The sequence below is a fragment of the Lissotriton vulgaris genome, chromosome 10 (assembly GCF_964263255.1).
Source record: "Lissotriton vulgaris chromosome 10, aLisVul1.2, whole genome shotgun sequence".
Classification (NCBI taxonomy): Eukaryota; Metazoa; Chordata; class Amphibia; order Caudata; family Salamandridae; genus Lissotriton; species Lissotriton vulgaris.
In genome coordinates, this window is record NC_141698.1 from 229,902,185 (window position 1) to 229,924,584 (window position 22,400).

Genomic DNA, 22,400 nt, shown 5'->3' on the forward strand with positions numbered 1-22,400 from the left:
GTCTTGATGGGATGTTGGTCCATGTGCAGTTGTAAGAAAGTATCAAGGCGTTTCTGAATACAAGCTCTGAAGGCTGGCACTCGGAATGTCTAGGTGCAACCACGTAACCATCTGCTTCGCGTGTGGTGAATGGCTGAGTACCCCAAACTAGAACACCGGAAGCCGGCACCAGCATCAGTGATTCCTTACTGGCCCCGTACAGCTCCCCAAGAGGTTGTCGAGTCCGCCTCCACCTCTCAATGTGGCGCCGTCATGGCAGAGACCGAGCAGGAGTTCCAACATTCAGTAGGAAAGATGTCATCATCAGCAGAAGTCCCAAATCCGCCAGTTCAAAGGGCGGAGCCCAGTGAGGTCACAGGGACTTGTGCGAGTGCGCCTCGCGAGTGATAGTGCACTTTACAAATACATATAACATAATATGTCAGTGCTTCATTTGTAAACAAGCATTGAAAATGCAAGAGGTCTCGCCTTTTATTAAGGTAAAACCATTTGCTTTGCTAATGGTATTGTATAGAAAAGCAAATGGCTTTAACCTAATCAAAGGTGAGACCTATTGCATTTTTAATGCTTGTTTAGTATAGTCCCCCTTGAGGAGCCAGGTACCGCACCTCCTGGCCTTCCCATAGTAGATGTTCAGCATCCACGGATAGTAGGCAAAATATCTAAGAGCACGTCCGTAGCTATTGCCTCCTTGTCCCCGAGTTCTGAGACAGAGGTAATACCATTTAACCTGGATGCCACATTTTCAGTTTGTGACACCCCAGGGGTGCTCTGTAAGACCTTAGCTGGTCTGCTTCCTCCCCCTATGCCCAGATGCTCCTTAACAACATGGATTTCCTCATTTAATTCCCCGACAGCTGTCGTAAGATAAGAAATAATGGAGGCACAGTTCCTGTGTATTTTGGCATTCACCCCGTAAGAGTCAGGAGGTAATTTACACTTAGCCATAGTGTGTTCCGAGTGACAATGACCTGGTCCAGAAGTTGCAGCCAAGAGGATTGGCCAAGCCCAGCTGCAGGCGGGCCAGACTAGCCCGCCCAAGCATGGCCTGGGCACGCGCATCCCGCGCTGCGGGCGCCCGACGCGAAATATAAAGTGCCTCCGGGCGCGGGACGATGTCAGCGATAACGGTGCCGTGGGAGACACTGGGTCTAATAGCCCTTGTCCCCCTCCCCCTCCTCACATGCGGCAGTGCAGCAGGTATCCAAACAAACTTCCCGCGCTGCAGGAGCACGCCGCAAAATGTAAAGCGCCTCCAGGCGCGGGACGATGTCAACGATGATGGTGGCCGCAGGGAGGCTGGGACTGATACTGCTTGTCCCCCTCCTCCTTCTCACACGCAACAGTGCTGTAGGTATCCAAACGGGCTTCAAATCAAAATTGAATTACCTGTTTAATCGTTTTGAAATGCCAGTCACATTTTCTAGAAGGGGAAACACTAGTGAGAGTCCTCAGTAGGAAAATAATGCAATCCATTGATAGCAAGTTAATGGATTTTTTTTAAAAGTCCTGCATGAGTCATCTGATCATTCTCACTCCATAAGGGCTGCACTAACCACTACATATATTAAAATAGAAGAGCGTATTATTAGATTTCCGGGAGCAGAGTAAATCCTAATGAAGAGGGGTGAATGGGTAATCTAGATACGTATATTGTGAAACTTGTTAAAGAGCAACATACATTTGCTAATGTTCAGAGAGCACTGTCACCAATGTATCACATGTTTACACTAAGACAGAGATGTTAAAAAACATCAGAATATCAACTAATACAACTAATACACGAACTCCACGATCGCTTACATTGAGGCAAGGGTTATGGAAACCTAAATGGGACCTCCCTGTGTGGATTCCAAACGCCAGGGCTTTCTAATTGAGCAGTTATGCTACCTTAGAGGTGGCAAATGGTGCATGCCTGGCAATAGAGTAGCGAACAGTGGTTGCTTCACTGAGGAATCTTTAGCAGTGTAAAACAGGTGTTGATCATTCCCCACCAGTAATAGAATGCTCTAATAAAGGAGAGAGACGCTGTGTTTTTCTCCAGCCGAGAAAATCCAGCTCCAGTGTTTCCAGCCTACCCTTGCAGGTTGCTGGGATATCGAGTCCTGAGGAAAGAGATACCAGACCTCCCACATTCTATTACCAAGGTACGGAGCTGACTAAACCCTTAAGAGAATTCTTGATGCAGATTCTTGGCAAAATGATCTTAACCAACTTAACTTAAACTGCTACTTACTTATCCCTTCCCACGTATTAGGCTTAGGTCAGGTACACCGGGGTAGGCTTAGTTAGAAGCACCAATTGAGTACGTTAGTCAATGTATTTATGTATGTATATATTTTATCCATTTTAAAGTATCATATGGCTAAGAAACCATATCAATGCTTTTACAGTATTATTTCATAATACTACTTTTACTGTACACACTTTACTTTACTTTAAGTATTGCAATTGTGGCAATTCATTTCTCTTGCATGAGAAAGAAGACTGCTCAATAAATAACACCTTTTTATTGAAAACGCCTGTCTCTCTATTTCTCTGCACTCTGGTGAAACTAAGTAAGCACTGCTGACTGAGTGAAATAGCTGTCTATTGTTTTCACACGACTCTAGAGATATACTCTTATTCTGAGGGAGCAAAGTTGTCATGTTTATGCGGTTGTCGGAAACTGAATCCCTTCTCGTCTGAGCCAGGGGAGCTTGTCCCTCTCTATTCATTCAAGAAAGTTTCCAGTGACCTCTGAGCTAGCTGGCGCAAACCTAAATTAAGTTTAACATAGTCAGTAGAGACCTAGATGACCTCAGTCCTACGTCTACACTGCTGTTTATGTTATTCCAATGTGCAGAGCCTATTGGGAAAATAGGAACTACACTACACTACATCCAATGCATTCCCCCAATGCCTCAACTCTGGGGAAATCCTAGGTTTTAATATACTTATGGGTTGTAAATATGGGGTCTGGCTGAGTTTGTGGTTCTGTCTAGCCCCATATGTGACCTTTTTAAATGATAACTATGCTGCAGTGTAGAATTCTCAACTTTATTTCTCACAGGTGGGCGATAGAAAAACCCTAAGGGGAGCTCTCTAATCTCGCCCATGCCAAGGATGCCATGCTCTTTAAACAATGAACTAGCTATGTTAGTCCGATTAAAATTAATAACACAGTCTCCTTCAGCTAACTTCACACCCTGTGCAATCCACCCCATGCGTCTAGCCTTAATATTATGTGACGCGGCTTCAACCCCACCTTCCGGGACCTTTAAACACCAATGCATAACCTTGCGAATCAGTTCAGCTGGAGGCTCGTTTATATTATTTTCAAACAAGGGACTTCTACCAGGGGAGTAGACTCCAGGGGTAGATGTAGCCTACATTTGTTTTCCTGTACATGTGGGGACTGATTAAGCCGTACTCTACTGACACAGTTAGCTGGCTGTTCGGTCTGCAGTTGGGGCCCTATAAGACTATACTGTGTGCTAGGAAGTAACTTATCATTGAAAATGGGTAAGTTATTGCGGTCAGATGTTGAATTCCCATGATTAGGGGCAGGGATGTGAGCCTCGGTGGAGGGTCCTGCATGTAAATGACCGGTTGTTACTTGATCCATCAAATCCACCTTGCCCTGAGCAGAATTCTCAATCCTACCCTCATTAAAGAACCTCATTATTTTTAGGTGATCGTCTATTGAGGACAATTTAATCAACATAGCCTCCAATCCATTTTTAAGGCAACTTGTTAGAGCCTCTTTAAATGCCCCCACAAAGGTCTCGAGATGTGAACAAATAGCACTTTCCACCACAGTAGCAAGATGAGATTTGCACCAATCTTCATTCCCCAAAGGTCCGCTGGTCCCCCCATTTAAAGAGTCAGCATTATTTGCCCCCGATTTCAAACCCTTTCTACGTTTCTTTTTAGGGTTTGCCAGGCGTTGCAGCACGAAGCGCTGCCGCCAGCGAGCCTTATTGTCGTTGTGATCCCTCCCCTAGTGGCACAGACCGGTGCACGAGCAGACTCCGGTCTGTGGACGCGCTTCTGAGACGCGCTTGTTTTCTTATGGTTTCGCTATTGCATTACCTTGTCTTTGAGCGCCCTCTAGTCTGCTTTTTGCAATCCTTTTTACTCCCAGTCAAGTAGATATGAACGTGATCCATTCTTCTTACCGTCTTGATTGTAGCTTAAACAAGTTCGACATTTTTATTAATTTGTAGTGTTGTTTCACTAATGTATATTTGTCATCTATTCTTTTCCGATGTTTTTGAAACGTTTGCCCCCTTTGCTCCGATGTTTTGATTTTCAATGTATTCACATAGCACCTCCATGCAGCCGAGACCAGCTGCTGATACTGATGTCACCTCAGCAGCCTCCTGCACCCATTACTACCCTACAGGTGCAGAGAAGATATTCGAGCAGCCACTCCCTGGAGCCCAAGAGTGATCTTGCGCCATCTCAGGGGCAGGGGCGGCAGAGATGAGCTTGTAAAGAGACGCAACATCCGCTATTCAATGCCTACGGATATCCATGCTGTCCTGGGAACACCGAGAGATGGCGCCGGTGTGAGTACGTGCCAGCGGACACGTGGGACAGGACTACACCTGCCACTGAGCACCTCGAAGAGAAAGATGTGGGTGACCATGATAGGCGCTGGCCACGCGGCATCACCAGATGAGCCTTTCAAAGCCAGCAGCCAAGACTGCACTCGGGAGATAGAAACTTTCTCAGTAGTTTCCAGAGAAGAGAGAAAACACAATAAAGTCTTGATGGGATGTTGGTCCATGTGCAGTTGTAAGAAAGTATCAAGGCGTTTCTGAATACAAGCTCTGAAGGCTGGCACTCGGAATGTCTAGGTGCAACCACGTAACCATCTGCTTCGCGTGTGGTGAATGGCTGAGTACCCCAAACTAGAACACCGGAAGCCGGTACCAGCATCAGTGATTCCTCACTGGCCCCGTACAGCTCCCCAAGAGGTTGTCGAGTCCGCCTCCACCTCTCAATGTGGCGCCGTCATGGCAGAGACCGAGCAGGAGTTCCAACATTCAGTAGGAAAGATGTCATCATCAACAGAAGTCCCAAATCCGCCAGTTCAAAGGGTGGAGCCCAGTGAGGTCACAGGGACTTGTGCGAGTGCGCCTCGCGAGTGATAGTGCACTTTACAAATACATATAACATAATATGTCAGTGCTTCATTTGTAAACAAGCATTGAAAATGCAAGAGGTCTCGCCTTTTATTAAGGTAAAACCATTTGCTTTGCTAATGGTATTGTATAGCAAAGCAAATGGCTTTAACCTAATCAAAGGTGAGACCTATTGCATTTTTAATGCTTGTTTAGTATAGTCCCCCTTGAGGAGCCAGGTACCGCACCTCCTGGCCTTCCCATAGTAGATGTTCAGCATCCACGGATAGTAGGCAAAATATCTAAGAGCACGTCCGTAGCTATTGCCTCCTTGTCCCCGAGTTCTGAGACAGAGGTAATACCATTTAACCTGGATGCCACATTTTCAGTTTGTGACACCCCAGGGGTGCTCTGTCAGACCTTAGCTGGTCTGCTTCCTCCCCCTATGCCCAGATGCTCCTTAACAACATGGATTTCCTCATTTAATTCCCCGACAGCTGTCGTAAGATAAGAAATAATGGAGGCACAGTTCCTGTGTATTTTGGCATTCACCCCGTAAGAGTCAGGAGGTAATTTACACTTAGCCATAGTGTGTTCCGAGTGACAATGACCTGGTCCAGAAGTTGCAGCCAAGAGGATTGGCCAAGCCCAGCTGCAGGCGGGCCAGACTGGCCCGCCCAAGCATGGCCTGGGCACGCGCATCCCGCGCTGCGGGCGCCCGACGCGAAATATAAAGTGCCTCCGGGCGCGGGACGATGTCAGCGATAACGGTGTCGTGGGAGAGACTGGGTCTAATAGCCCTTGTCCCCTCCCCCTCCTCACATGCGGCAGTGCAGCAGGTATCCAAACGAACTTCCCGCGCTGCAGGAGCACGCCGCAAAATTTAAAGCGCCTCCAGGCGCGGGACGATGTCAACGATGATGGTGGCCGCAGGGAGGCTGGGACTGATACTCCTTGTCCCCCTCCTCCTTCTCACACGCAACAGTGCTGTAGGTATCCAAACGGGCTTCAAATCAAAATTGAATTACCTGTTTAATCGTTTTGAAATGCCAGTCACATTTTCTAGAAGGGGAAACACTAGTGAGAGTCCTCAGTAGGAAAATAATGCAATCCATTGATAGCAAGTTAATGGATTTTTTTTTAAAGTCCTGCATGAGTCATCTGATCATTCTCACTCCATAAGGGCTGCACTAACCACTACATATAATAAAATAGAAGAGCGTATTATTAGATTTCCGGGAGCAGAGTAAATCCTAATGGAGAGGGGTGAATGGGTAATCTAGATACGTATATTGTGAAACTTGTTAAAGAGCAACATGCATTTGCTTATGTTCAGAGAGCACTGTCACCAATGTATCACATGTTTACACTAAGACAGAGATGTTAAAAACATCAGAATATCAACTAATACAACTAATACACGAACCCCACGATCGAGGCAAGGGTTATGGAAACCTAAATGGGGCCTCCCTGTGTGGATTCCAAACGCCAGGGCTTTCTAATTGAGCAGTTATGCTACCTTAGAGGTGGCAAATGGTGCATGCCTGGCAATAGAGTAGCGAACAGTGGTTGCTTCACTGAGGAATCTTTAGCAGTGTAAAACAGGTGTTGATCATTCCCCACCAGTAATAGAATGCTCCAATAAAGGAGACTCTTTCAAGTCTAAGCATCTGTATTGTCTCTTTCTCACTCTCTGCCAACACTGATAACATTAGTGGTCTGTTGTTTGTACAGAAAGCCACACTGCCTTCTTCGCTTCATGGAATCCAGAGGTCAAAATCCAAGCATGAATTGAAGCTCCTAGAAAAGATTCCAGAAAATGCTGAGGCTACGGTAGTGCTCGTAGGTAAGTGGATGCAACATTGTATTACAGACAAATGCACTGGAGATATGCTTCTGGTGTGGGGGATATTTTACTTATGTAATGCTTTTAATTGTCCAGTCCTATGGTTAGAAAATGTAATGTTTATGGGAGAATGTGTTATGAGGATTTGTGTGTGATATCTAAGAAATATTGGTTGACTTGATTTTGTTTTCTGGGCTGCAAAATGTTAATTTTGAGTGGATTGTGTATTCTTTGGCAGGTTGTGTTGAGTTCTTAGACCAGCCAACCATGGCATTTGTGCGACTAGAGGAAGCAGTAGAGCTGGACTGTGTGCTAGAGGTGCCCATTCCTGTGCGGTTCCTGTTTGTACTGTTGGGACCTACTTCCACCAACATGGATTATCATGAGATTGGACGATCCATTTCCACACTCATGTCAGATAAGGTATGTATTGGCTTGGCCAAAATGATTAATATAATAATGAAATATAAATGTTACAATATGATTCAGAAACTTTGCATGTTCTGAAGGAATGGGCACAATCAGGTAGAAGTGGCAACGAGCTCAACTGCAGCAGGTTAAAAGTGAGGAAATATTGAGAAATAGTTGCTGATCCCTGGCAGTTATGATGTTCCATGGTTATGGAAGGGTGGTGGCGTTCTTTCAGTGTAAGCGTTTTGGTATTGTAGCACAGACGTAAAAAGAGAAGATTACTTACAAATTTCACAGATTTGAAGAAAGATGGTATATTCAGTAAAGTGATCCTTGGTTCATTATTCGGTGATTGCTTGGGCTGAACCAGTATCTGTATACTGGATGAACGATAACTTTATCGAGCACAATATGGCATGTGTTCATTTATCTGTTTAAATGCGATTCACTATATGGCATCTAAAAACCGCAGGGTGGCAAGAGGGACCATAGTTAGGACCATATCACTGAGAATATTCATATTTTGGTGTAACTTTAGAAGAAAATGCTGCGCATACTTAGTTGCGTTTTGAATATAAAGGAAGGGGGGGATAGTGTCTGGTATCTTTGTTTACTTACACTTTCTTCACTAACATACCATCTTTGTTCCTTCTATTTTGCCTCCATCAGCCATTCCATGAAGCTGCTTACCTGGCAGATGACCGACAGGACCTTCTGAATGCCATTAATGAGTTTTTGGACAGCAGTGTAGTTTTACCTCCCTCCGAGGTGCAGGGGGAGGAGCTTCTGAGATCTGTTGCACACTTTCAGAGGGAAATGCTGAAGAAAAGAGAAGAACAGGAGAAGAAGCAGCTTCCTGGAATAGAGCCAAAATCATCAGAAGAAAAAGGTAAAGCTACAAAATGACTAAATAAATATGCCCCTAGTTTAGAATGGCTTGTGCTAAGTAACATGGAAATAGATAACAAAAGAGAATTGCCAATACTGATAACCAAACGATTCATGTATTTTTAAGTAAAGTACTTGAAACAAAATTCAAGACCAATAGCTAATTAATAGCATTTATTATTCTTTGGAATTTTATCAACACAACAACTCATATATTTAACGATTGCATATTCCAAGAGACACACATAGAAACTATATTCAGCAGGGGGTCGATTTTTAGGAATCATTCAGCATATCACACATATCACAAACATACACAATGCAACCATTCAAGGGAGGGAAAGGGTACAATTGCTTAGAGCAATACAAAAATATTCAAAAAGTTTTTTAAATATTTACAAGATAGCACAAGGCGGACAGGGAGAGAAATTGAGAAAGGAAGCCAAGGTCTGCGAGGCACTTAACAATCTGGTCACTTAATAATTAATCTAGTAAACAGTACATTCCTATGGAAAAATTATATGTTATTTAGAAAAGGTAATGTACAAAAAAATGGGGACAAGCAACAAAATAATTCTTGACATCAGTGCTTGTCACTCTTGCAGACAGCTGTGTGGCTATGGCCTACGCGTTTCGAATCCCATTGGGTTGTGGGGATTCTCTTCAGGGCCTGGGGTTTTTCTCTAGGTAAAATAGAGAAGAAAACAAGAGAAAGTATGAAATTTCAACATAATCCAATTTATTTTTATCAAGTAATCAGCATTAGGCGCAACACTTAGTGACCACCTTTTCTCTACACAGACTTACCAAAGGGCAACAGAATGCGGGGAATAGTGGGGCCTCAACTTTGTAATGAGATGGAATATGGCAGAATCTGGAAGGGTTAAAACATGGAGGGAGTCAGACGTTTGAAAACAAGATAGGAGAGCTATCAGTGGAACTGGGGGCTGCACATTTACTTACTTTTCTTTCATGAGAGAGATTTTCACGAGGGGGTGAACCAGGTAGCGAAAAAGCGCGGTGGGGACCTGTGGGAAGGTAACCGAATAGTGCATCAGAACAATCTCCTTAAAATGAGTTCAGATTAAGGTAGTAGTTACAAATATGTGATCATTCTCACCTACTAATTATTTAGCTAAATGTTCGCTTAAGCCGAGGAGAGAAGACTCGCAGAGAAAATCGAGCTTCAAATGAGACTCTTATGTTGTAAAATGGCAGGGGCAACTTGCACCTTTCGGTCCGTTTAGCGTGTTGAAAAATCTACAAATAACCCAATAGTGAAAGCAATTTAGCAAACTGTCGAGCGACTAAGTTGCAAACAGAGGTTGTTCACAAAGGGCGGCATCTTACCGCGTAAATGAGCAACACTCGAGGATTTGAGCCGGGTGGGTCGCAACTTGTACTTTTCGGTCCGTTTAGCGTGTTGACAAATCTAAAAATAACCCAATAGTGAAAACAATTTAGCAAACTGTCGAGCGACTATGTAGCAAACAGTAGTGGTTCACAAAGGGCGGCGTCTTACCGCGTAAATGAGCACCACTCGAGGATCTGAGCCGGGTGGGTCGCTACAATGTAGCCCTAACGGGCGCCTGAAACAGAAATGACGAGATGCGCATGAGTTGGATAAAAAGCGGTTTACGCGGGCAAATTGCTGCAAAGAATCAAGGGCGCTTACCGGCGTGTCAATTGCCCATAGTCCGGCGAAATTAGTTTGAAATGTTTAACTACAAAGGGGACAGATAAATGAGAAAACATGAGCTAAACCATTTAAAGAAAAACGGGTCAAATACCGACGGGGGTTACACGGAAGAGTACTTACAAAGAGTTCTCCATTAATTCATAAAACTCGGCGGCGTCAAAAAGGTCAGCACTGGTCACTGGCTCATGCGTGATAGCAAGTCATGGCTAAACTGATCTCTCTTTATATATTTTCCTGGTGGGGCGATCCGCCCACAACTTAAACCAGGGTAAGAAGTAAACTGCGGACCGGAGTGGAAGAATCCAAGGTAACAGCCTAGCTGAAAGAACAGGGACCCAGTAGCATGAATTATAGTTTAAAAATTTCGCTCAATTCATTGAGCCCCGATACTGCAGTATCAAATTTAACTATAAGAAGGGCTTCACGTTTAGATAGTGCTAAATTGAGGTCTCCTCCACGGGGATTTTTTTCTATTTTGGAGATCACAGTCCACTTTAGGTCACTGACTCGGTGTTGCAGTCGTGTCCAATGTAGCACCAAAGGGGCATTCTCAACTTTATTTTTGATCCTTGATTTGTGCTGTGAGATCCGCTGCCGGACCTCTTGGTTAGTCTTGCCTATGTATAGTAACTGGCAGGGGCATGTAATGCCATAAACAACAAACTTGCTCTTGCAGTTGCTTACAGTGTCATGTTTCCAAGAAATTCCATTATGCTGGAACAAAGAACCTTCCACAGTAGATTCACAGCATAGACAAGTACCACACTTGTGGTGTCCGAGGATGGGAGGCATCCCCATCATTTGGCGTAAAGTTAAAGTTTTAGAAACAGGCATGGCTGCTCGGACTATGTGGTTAGCAATATTGTTTTCTTTTTTAAATGCAAATAGGGGCTCATTAACGAGGCTGTCATCTAGATCCTTTATCAGATGCCAACTTTGTTTTATGACTTTTTTCAGACGATTAGCATTAGGACAAAAGGTCGTGACACACATGGAAACATGACACTGTAAGCAACTGCAAGAGCAAGTTTGTTGTTTATGGCATTACATGCCCCTGCCAGTTACTATACATAGGCAAGACTAACCAAGAGGTCCGGCAGCGGATCTCACAGCACAAATCAAGGATCAAAAATAAAGTTGAGAATGCCCCTTTGGTGCTACATTGGACACGACTGCAACACCGAGTCAGTGACCTAAAGTGGACTGTGATCTCCAAAATAGAAAAAAATCCCCGTGGAGGAGACCTCAATTTAGCACTATCTAAACGTGAAGCCCTTCTTATAGTTAAATTTGATACTGCAGTATCGGGGCTCAATGAATTGAGCGAAATTTTTAAACTATAATTCGTGCTACTGGGTCCCTGTTCTTTCAGCTAGGCTGTTACCTTGGATTCTTCCACTCCGGTCCGCAGTTTACTTCTTACCCTGGTTTAAGTTGTGGGCGGATCGCCCCACCAGGAAAATATATAAAGAGAGATCAGTTTAGCCATGACTTGCTATCACGCATGAGCCAGTGACCAGTGCTGACCTTTTTGACGCCGCCGAGTTTTATGAATTAATGGAGAACTCTTTGTAAGTACTCTTCCGTGTAACCCCCGTCGGTATTTGACCCGTTTTTCTTTAAATGGTTTAGCTCATGTTTTCTCATTTATCTGTCCCCTTTGTAGTTAAACATTTCAAACTAATTTCGCCGGACTATGGGCAATTGACACGCCGGTAAGCGCCCTTGATTCTTTGCAGCAATTTGCCCGCGTAAACCGCTTTTTATCCAACTCATGCGCATCTCGTCATTTCTGTTTCAGGCGCCCGTTAGGGCTACATTGTAGCGACCCACCCGGCTCAGATCCTCGAGTGGTGCTCATTTACGCGGTAAGACGCCGCCCTTTGTGAACCACTACTGTTTGCTACATAGTCGCTCGACAGTTTGCTAAATTGTTTTCACTATTGGGTTATTTTTAGATTTGTCAACACGCTAAACGGACCGAAAAGTACAAGTTGCGACCCACCCGGCTCAAATCCTCGAGTGTTGCTCATTTACGCGGTAAGATGCCGCCCTTTGTGAACAACCTCTGTTTGCAACTTAGTCGCTCGACAGTTTGCTAAATTGCTTTCACTATTGGGTTATTTGTAGATTTTTCAACACGCTAAACGGACCGAAAGGTGCAAGTTGCCCCTGCCATTTTACAACATAAGAGTCTCATTTGAAGCTCGATTTTCTCCGCGAGTCTTCTCTCCTCGGCTTAAGCGAACCTTTAGCTAAATAATTAGTAGGTGAGAATGATCACATATTTGTAACTACTACCTTAATCTGAACTCATTTTAAGGAGATTGTTCTGATGCACTATTCGGTTACCTTCCCACAGGTCCCCACCGCGCTTTTTCGCTACCTGGTTCACCCCCTCGTGAAAATCTCTCTCATGAAAGAAAAGTAAGTAAATGTGCAGCCCCCAGTTCCACTGATAGCTCTCCTATCTTGTTTTCAAACGTCTGACTCCCTCCATGTTTTAACCCTTCCAGATTCTGCCATATTCCATCTCATTACAAAGTTGAGGCCCCACTATTCCCCGCATTCTGTTGCCCTTTGGTAAGTCTGTGTAGAGAAAAGGTGGTCACTAAGTGTTGCGCCTAATGCTGATTACTTGATAAAAATAAATTGGATTATGTTGAAATTTCATACTTTCTCTTGTTTTCTTCTCTATTTTACCTAGAGAAAAACCCCAGGCCCTGAAGAGAATCCCCACAACCCAATGGGATTCGAAACGCGTAGGCCATAGCCACACAGCTGTCTGCAAGAGTGACAAGCACTGATGTCAAGAATTATTTTGTTGCTTGTCCCCATTTTTTTGTACATTACCTTTTCTAAATAACATATAATTTTTCCATAGGAATGTACTGTTTACTAGATTAATTATTAAGTGACCAGATTGTTAAGTGCCTCGCAGACCTAGGCTTCCTTTCTCAATTTCTCTCCCTGTCCGCCTTGTGCTATCTTGTAAATATTTAAAAAACTTTTTGAATATTTTTGTATTGCTCTAAGCAATTGTACCCTTTCCCTCCCTTGAATGGTTGCATTGTGTATGTTTGTGATATGTGTGATATGCTGAATGATTCCTAAAAATCGACCCCCTGCTGAATATAGTTTCTATGTGTGTCTCTTGGAATATGCAATCGTTAAATATATGAGTTGTTGTGTTGATAAAATTCCAAAGAATAATAAATGCTATTAATTAGCTATTGGTCTTGAATTTTGTTTCAAGTACTTTACTTAAAAATACATGAATCGTTTGGTTATCAGTATTGGCAATTCTCTTTTGTTATCTACTTCCACGGCTCAGCCTTGCTGATTAGAGCCAACCCTTAGTTGTTTTTTAAGTAACATGGAAAGGCATTGTAGATTGCAAAAAAAACCAGACGGTTTTGATAGAAACAACACAGACAAGATAGGCTTTGCTTACACAGCTGTGCTCTCGCAACTACATTAGGGTATCACAACTTAGTACAATGACAAACGTAATACAATGAATAGAAGCAGATTCTTTGGTGTGTTTCTTGTCACAGCAAGATGACGATTTAATGTATCCAGACTTGAAGAACAGTCACAGTAAGCCGACACGTGTTTCGTCGTGTACAGGTGAGTCAACACGACTCTTCAGGGCTTTGAACTCAACTCCGTTCACGAAAGACGGCGAACGGGAAACTACAGAGGAGGGATACCGCACTATCGCTTACCACGATTAAGAAAACGCACCCGTTTTCCTCAAGTGCCTCAGCAGATGGATCCCCTCCCGGCACTGCCCTATACACACCCGTATTAAGTGCTAAATTCTGGAAAACTTGACCCACCCTACTGGGCGGAACATATCAGCGAGATCAATCTCTTGCACTTTAACCACTGGATGTACCACTCCCTGCCTTTTAATTAACATGAACATACACACTCAGTGAATATCACTACGAGTACCAGACTATTCTCAACTCACTTGCTCGGAGTTGAGTTCAAAGCCCTGAAGAGTCGTGTTGACTCACCTGTACACGACGAAACACGTGTCGGCTTACTGTGACTGTTCTTCAAGTCTGGATACATTAAATCGTCATCTTGCTGTGACAAGAAACACACCAAAGAATCTGCTTCTATTCATTGTATTACGTTTGTCATTGTACTAAGTTGTGATACCCTAATGTAGTTGCGAGAGCACAGCTGTGTAATTATTGCTAAGTCATTGACTGTATTAGACGGTTAAGGGTGTTTTCCGTCTGCTCTTCACGCACTACCTTTTACTGCCTTACACTACACACTGTAACGTAGAATTTGAGGCAGAGCGCCCTTAGTATCTGAATTCTTCCAAAAACCCCAACCGCTGATTTCAAGATAGGCTTTGCTGACAAATTACTGTTCCACTTTTGGTATCAATCACAATAGCATGGACGTGTGAAAAATGCAGTAAATTGAAACAAGAAGAAAATAATTATATCTGGAAAAATGACATCATCAAAACTTGGCCCTCAATCTCAGTTTAGACAGCCTATCCAGAGAGGGAGTCACAGAAAGACAAATAAGTACTGTGGCCCATAAAACCTCAGTACAGACTCTTGTTGGGATTAGAACCTTCTCTGATGCCCTTATGCAGCATGAGCAGGACCGTCAGGACGAGGATGCAGCTGCGGTTAGAGAGTAACACACTCCACTTGAATATAACAAGCATTTGCAATGCAATAGTACTTGCATTTTGACGAGATTGAGTTATTGTCATTGTAAATAACAATGCCTTTTATTTCTGTGTTTCGAAAACCTGCAAGTGGTGCGTAAACAGGCACCCTGTACTTATAATCCTTGCTAACGATAAGCAAGGCTGGCAGTAAAAGAGGTGCAGTTACTGCCAGCCTTGCTTCTTGTAAGCATTGCAAATGTTTGGGTATACAACGTTTACCACGCATTTTTTACCACGCACTACACTTACAACGCAGGCATTACCGCGCATACCATTACAACGCATTGCGCTGGGGGGCGCTCTAGGATAGGGAATAAGTTTAATTTTATATCCAACACCTTCCCTAGTGTCCACGGGGACTGGAGTTGGAATATAAAATTATACTTACCACTATCCAGCACCTCAAAGCGCTATGCGTTGTAACGGTATGCGTTGTAAATACCGCGTTGTAATGGTATGCGTGGTAATAGTATGCGTGGTAACGTCATACATCCAAATGTTTGTAGAGCTCTGAGACAGAGGCGGCAGAAAGCCTATGAAGGCAGGCAACGCGACGCCAGCCCATGCGTTTCAAAAGCAGGAGGGAGGAGGAGGCTGCTGCAGCCAAAATAGACCTCGATCTTTGAATGCGCAGCAAATGTTGCAAGAGAAGAGCAAGATTTACAGTCCTATTTACAACTGAGCTCTGTAAACCAATCAATCAATCAATCAAAGCATTTATATAGCGCACTACTCACCCAGAGGGTCTCAAGGCGCTCAGGGAGGGGGAACCGCTACTGCTCGAACAGCCAGGTCTTGAGCTGCTTCCTGAAGGCGAGGTGGTCCTGGGTCAGGCGGAGGTGGGTCGGGAGGGAGTTCCATGTCTTGGCGGCTAGGTAGGAGGACGACCGTCCCCCTGTGGTGGCTCTTCGGATGCGGGGGACGGCGGCGAGGGCGTGGCCGGTCAATCGAAGCTGGCGTTTGGGAGCGTAGAAGTTGAGGCGGCTGTTGAGGTATCCTGGTCCTTGGTTGTGTAGGGCTTTGTGAGCGTGGCTGAGGAGACGGAAGGTGATTCTCTTGTTGACCAGGAGCCAGTGCAGGTCTCTCAGGTGTTCGGAGATGTGGCTGCGACGGGGGATGTCCAGGATGAGTTGTGCTGAGGCGTTCTGGATCCGTTGAAGTCTCGTCTGGAGTTTGGCGGTGGTTCCTGCGTAGAGGGAGTTGCCGTAGTCCAGACGGCTGGTGACGAGGGCCTGGGTGACTGTCTTCCTGGTCTCGGTGGGGATCCACCGGAAGATCTTACGTAGCATGCGCAGGATGTTGAAGCACGACGAGGAGACGGCGTTGAGCACTGCACGTCTCCAGTGCTCCAGCTTAAAGAATGAAATAGTGCTCACAAGCTCTGAGTAACAACACGGATACATCCCTAAAAATGGGAGGAGCTTTTAAAGCACATATCCTGAATGTGGCATGTCTTGCAGAGACAGCACAAGCACTGCCTAGGCGCGACCTAATGAACAAAAACGGTGATCCGGCTATCAAGCATGCAATCCCTCCCCCAAACACACTGAAATTCTGTAAAACCTCATGCAATGAACATCTGCATGTAATCCCGAAATACATATAGGAGTCGTGCAACACTGCATGTAATCTTCACACATCCTGAATCACCCTGTGCAAAGCCTTTATATCCTGAAACGCTAGGCAATCAGCACACACAAGAATCCTCAAATACTGTATATAATCAGTACACATAGGGATCATGCAAAATAGTGCTTAATTTGCACGTGGGGATCCTGTTCAACTTTGAGAGCTCTTGCAACATCAATGAAAAAAAAATATGAATCTCTCATATCACAAGTAACCAACACACACATGGATTTTGCAACTCTGTATACAATCAACACACAGAACGATCCTTCATCACCGTACCCAGTCTGTATTAACTTGGATCAACAATCCCAAGAGTAAACAGTTTCTTTCAAAAACTGTGAAAAATACAATATAGAAGATCAGCTCTGGCCTGGTCCCATAAAGGTAACAGCCCTAAAAAGCTTCAAGTATAGTTTAAACATTCTGGTTATAATGGAGGATTGGTTTCTGCTTAAGGTGGACTACTCTGTTTACTCTTCATATTTTCTTATTTTCTTTTATGAACAGCTGACTTTTTTTACAGCCATCCGTATTTGTGTAACTGTTAGACATTTAGAAACATATGCAGTGGTCTTTTCACAAAGGTAGGTTTACATGCATAGATTTACTCATGTTTTAATTTGCATTTACATTTATGCATAGATCTTGTCTTGAATTGAATTCACTGTGTCCATCCAGAAATCTCTGCCTAGATCACATAAAAGGGTGGAGACTCCTATGTCTGAGTTTACCACAAAAATGTCTGTCAGTAACGTTCCTCCTGTTTGTGGAGATGTCAATGACAAATTGTTTATTTGAATGATTAATTAACATCAATGCAAAAAATAGCAATTAGTGTGAATAAAAGCAATCATTATAAAAAATATTTAAAATTTAGTAAAACAATGTATGTTTTAAAAACATGTGCTACATAAAAGATTCCCCCAAGTAAAAAGTCACTTTATGCCATGGTTGTGTTATCCATTAATGCTGTTCGCGCAGAATAAATGAATTTGGCAAAGTTGGCCATGTGCTTCACCGTGTCCAACGAATATAGTTGAAGAACTGCCTCTTTTACCGTCCGCACACCGAATTGAAGAAGAATAGGCCGTAGATGGATTCTACTAGCCGATAGCAGTGCAGGACAGCATAACAGAATGTGCGCTAGAGTTTCACGTTTATAATGACAAAGGTGACATTCCGCGATAGCTGGGCCTACTTTCACAGCCGGATACAGCTGTTTTAAGGGGAGCCCATGCAGTCTTGCAGCCAGGATCCTTTGTAGGGCTTGCCTACCCAACGACTGTACAAGATGTGGTTTGTGGCCATTTAAAATGTGGGGAGAGCTTTGAGACTCATGAAAGCCTCTGACCGTCAATGCTTCAATGTCCAATTTTCTTGAGCAGGTTCTTACTTGCTTTTTCATAATTGATTTGATGGCAGTATATTTAATTGTGTTAGGGTCCCAATTTTCTATCGCTAAACTCAGGTGCTCTTTGGCTAGGTTTAGGCTGGCTGACCATGGGTTACCTGATTTTGTAAATATTTTATTTATTAGTTGCTTCATCGAGTTCTCCGGAGCTGTGGTTGTTAAGTAATAATATTTTGCCATGTTTGCCAGTTCTTCCAAGGATTGCCGGCTGAGATTGAATTCTAAGCGAATTAAAGTGTTCCTTGTGCATGATGGAAGGCAAAATAGCTTTTTATAGGCTGCGCAGTTAATCTTTGAGATCTTCACTCAATTTGCCCGGGAAGGCCTGTATAGTGTAATTGAGGGAGGGTAATAGTTTTGCTTTCAGTACCCGTTGAATGGCCACGGTGGTTGGGATTTCCAAGGTCGCATTAAGTTTGCAGATGGCGTAAGTTACCATTTTGGCTTTCTGCAGGAGCTTAGTTCAATGGACCTGTGATTTTTTTTTTTTTTTTTCCTCATAAACCAATGATGGGTATTCTAGATAGGATATCATCTCCTTTCCCTATTGCAATGTAACGGCCTCAAGGATTCCATCCAAGGGATACAATCCAGATTGGGCAAGGAGAGAGAAAAACCCCTCTAGATTTAGCTGTTTGCTAGGTCCGCTCCATACCCTTTATACTGGAAGGCCCTTGGTTGGGTTGGAGACCAAGCACCAACAGTACCCAGGTGAAATCATAGGAATACTCTCATCTGTTCCGCCAAGCCTCTAGGGCCGCCCAGATCTTAGTGAGGCTAGAGCTATCACATGCAACATCAGACTCACTAACATATATGATATATTTAAGGTATTCGGCAAAGGTAGGAGCGCTCTCTGCCTTCCAGCCCTTGCAGATTTCGCGCCTAGCTAGGATCATTATATAAAATATGAATTTAGTCCTCATATATTTAAGTTGGTAGTCTTCCCCTAGGCCAAAAAGAATAGTTTTGGGAGTGATGGTAAATTGAACATCAAAGACTTCTGTTATAAACTCTTCAACTTTGGACCAGAAAAGTGACAATCTCGGGCACTCAACAAACATATGTAAGTCATCTGCTGCGATGGCCTTGCAGCGAGGGCAACAATGTTCAAGGTTTGTAAACTGTAAAAGTTTTTTGGGGGATATATACACTCTATAAAGGGTAAACAGATGATTTTGTTTCAAGGGGGCCGATTTCACCACTGTGTTTAACAATCTAAAAGAATCTCCCCAAAGAGCAAATATGTTATCACATTGTAAAACTGCCACTTCTCCCCACAACTTATTCAGTTCTAGTTCTGTTATATCATCTTCCTCGTTGAGTGCTTCATACCAAAAAGATATTTCTTTTTTCCAGCTCTTTTTTTTCTTGACCAGTTCAAATTTCGGATTAGTTGTTATATTCCAGGGTATGGTAGTCCACCAGCTGGATATCTGATAAAATTTAAACCTTGTAAGAGATCCATTTGTCAGCCTACAAAGTGTTTCCCACCCCAATAACATTGAACCATCAAGAAGATCCTGCCACTGCATGATGCCAGCTGTTTTAAGAGGAAGAGATAATTGATCTCTGAGGCATTCTGGTGTTCCAGGGGAATCCCATATTGGGGCAAGAGGTGTATAATAGGGGATGGCCAGTTTTTTTCTGACAAAAACCCAATTTCTCAGAGCTGTTCCCAAAATCTTTAGTCTAACCTTTTTGTAAAATTTTGGGTCTCCAAATTTAAATAAAAAAGATTCATGGCCTAAGGGGATGTCATGTAGTAATGTCTGAAATAGTCGACCCAAGCAAGATGTATCAGCTTTATCGGCCATCATCCTAAAGTTGTTGAAATGGAAAGAATGGCAATAGTGAAGGATGTCTGGCATAGCGAGTCCACCTCTTTTCATTTTCCTTCGTAGTTTTTTCAGGGAAATTCTAGGCGATTTAGAATTCCATATAAAGGATCCTATTTTTCCCTGTAGTTTGGCAATATCCTTGGGATTGAATGTCAAGGGTATCGAGTTAAACAGGAAAGTAATCTTCTGCAAAATAACCATTTTTATTAAGTTTACCCTCCCAAAGATATTCAATGGCAGTCCCGACCAACGATGCAAAAGTCCACTGATGTCCTTGTAGACTCTATCTAAATTTACCTTGGATATCTCAGAGATGTTCTGAACCAGGTGAATTCCTAAGTATCTCATCCTGGGTTTCGTTTCAGGGAGTGAGTCCTCCTGATTCCACTGCATGATCTCTGTTTTCTCTTTGTTAATTCTATATCCAGAGGCCTCTCCGAAGGCTTCTGCCTGGTGAAATAGTCGATGGATTGATAACTCTGGTTTGGAAGTGTACATTAAGAGATCATCCGCATATAGAGAAAATTTTAGTTCTAGTTCATTCATGTAGAAAGGCTTAATTAAAACATCCGATCTTAACTGGATAACTAGGGGCTCTATATATAGGTTAAACAGTAAGGGAGAGAGAGGGCATCCCTGTCTAGTACCTCGTGTTATTTGGACCCAGTCTGTAAGTGAGTTATTGACAAGGAACCTAGCCCTTGGATGGAGATATAACGCTTTCAAAGATGTTATAAAATTAGTTGGAATTCCGAACTTTAATAATGCTTCCCACAAGTACAGCCAATCGACCTGGTCAAAGGCCTTAGCGGCATCTATTGCTACGATGGTTAGTGGAGTTTTTTTCTCTGTAGCAAAGTCTATAGCTGCAATAGCCTGGAAGGTCAGCTCATTCAGCTGCCTGCCAGGCATGAAACCCCTCTGATCTTCGTGTACCACAGACTTGATTACTTTGGCCAATCTCGCTGCCAAAATACCAGCAAAGATTTTATAGTCCGTGTTAAGCAGCGAGATTGGCCTATAGGACTCAACCCTCCTGGGGTCCTTATTAGGCTTCAAAACCAATGTGACCGTAGCCTCTAACCATGTTGGAGGGATGGACTCTGCACCTTGATGTATTTTATTAAATAATGACATAAGAATGGGGACTAGGATAGCAGATCCTAGTTGATATACTTCTACTGGAAGCCCGTCTGGGCCGGATGCCTTCCCCCTGGCCATTCTTTTTAGTTGATCATATATCTCTCCCTCTTTGATTATAGAACCCAAGAACAGGCTATCTGCCTCAGTTAAATATGGAATGCATAGCCTCTCTAACCAGTGCACTGCACCATCAGTAGAAGTTTCATCGTTTCCCATGTACAGATTCTGCATGTAAGTTTTAACTTCTCCCAATATTTCGTCATTATCAAATGATATATCCCCAGTACTCTGTATCTCTAAGCTACTTATCTGGTTCCTGACTCGATCGGATCTGACTTTCCACGCAAGAATACAACCACATTTTTCCCCATAAGAGAAGTTCTGTAGTCTGCTTGCGTCCCATTTATCTTTTATAGTTTTATCCAATTTGGCCTGGTACTTGGCCTTTAAGCTCTCTAAGTCTTTCTGTATGGAAGTTAAGTTAGACTGCTGTTCCAAGGAGGCCTTCTGTAACTCTTGCTCTTTTTGTTTTATTTCAAATAGAGATTCATCCTCTGCCTTCTTCCTGCTTTTGTTCCTATGCACCATTATAGATGTAAATGTCCCCCTCAGGTAAGACTTAAAGGCATCCCATATTATTTGCTCAGATGCTGAGTCTTTATTAAACTGGAAGTATTCCGCCATGTCCTTCAATAGAACGGTTTTTAGTTCTTCCTGTAGCAGTAGGGATCTATCCATGGTCCAGCGTCTGACTTGGGTATCCTGTGGAAGTTTAACTATTAGTTCTACCATAGAATGGTCAGATAAAATAGCGGGGATATAAGAGACAGACACAGTTTCAGGGAGTAGGACCTGGTCAATAAGGAAGAAGTCAATGCGCGAGTGATGTCTATGTCTGTGGCTGTAAAATGAGTAATCTCTATTTTTCTGGTTCTTAACCCTCCAAACATCTAGTAAGTTATAGTCTCTCATCATATTTTTAAGTTCTCTTTTAGATTTAGAAAGAGGGGGGGGGACAGCCCTAGAGGTGCGATCTAACCTGGTATCAAATACCAGATTAAAGTCCCCACCTAAAATAATAGGGACATTTAATTCGGGGAAGCTATTTTTTAAGGTAATCAGAGCCTCTGGAGAGTCCTGATTTGGTCCATAAAATACTGCACATGTAAGCTTTATGTTTTTATGGACCTGTGATTCACCAGTTTCGCTGAGCCATACTCCATGATAGTTATATGCTTGTGTGCTAGATAACGTAAGTGGTACCAGTCTTCATTTTATTAGCTTCTTTTTTGCATAGCGGCCAAAAATTAGTATTTTAGATTTTGCTGGATTTGCAACCAGTTTGTTTTTGGCGTTGTAAACTGCTAGTGCTGTTAAGCATTTCTGAAGACCAACTTTGGTGTGATCCAAAAGAACTAGGTCATCTGCATACTGAATTAATTGGAGTCTGGTTCCCTCAATCTTAGGCGTCACCATGGTTAGCTCCCTGTAGTGCCGTGCCCAGATCAGCTGTATATAAGTTGAAAAGAAGCGGGGCATGGACACAGCCCTGCTTTAATCCCTGGTCTGTGCCGATTTTTTCCGTGGCTGAATCACATGAGAGTTTGACTCTTACCCATGTCTGAGTATACAGTGATCTGATAGCTTGTAGAAGTTTCGGACAGATGTTCCAACTCTCCAATTTCCTCCATAAGATGTTCCGGTCGATGC

General features: G+C 43.3%; 1 protein-coding gene across 4 annotated transcripts in view; it reads left to right on the forward strand.

Annotated features, from left to right (window-relative positions):
- SLC4A2 (solute carrier family 4 member 2) overlaps positions 1-22,400 on the forward strand; it is a 1,480,655-nt gene that overhangs the window by 1,127,654 nt on the left and 330,601 nt on the right. For all 4 annotated transcript variants that reach the window (XM_086940913.1, XM_086940912.1, XM_086940914.1 and 1 more), the window contains 3 exons: positions 6,846-6,957; positions 7,196-7,380; positions 8,038-8,257. In XM_086940913.1, coding sequence (XP_086797039.1) covers positions 6,846-6,957; positions 7,196-7,380; positions 8,038-8,257 — 517 coding nt within the window. The remainder of the gene's footprint in view (positions 1-6,845; positions 6,958-7,195; positions 7,381-8,037; positions 8,258-22,400) is intronic.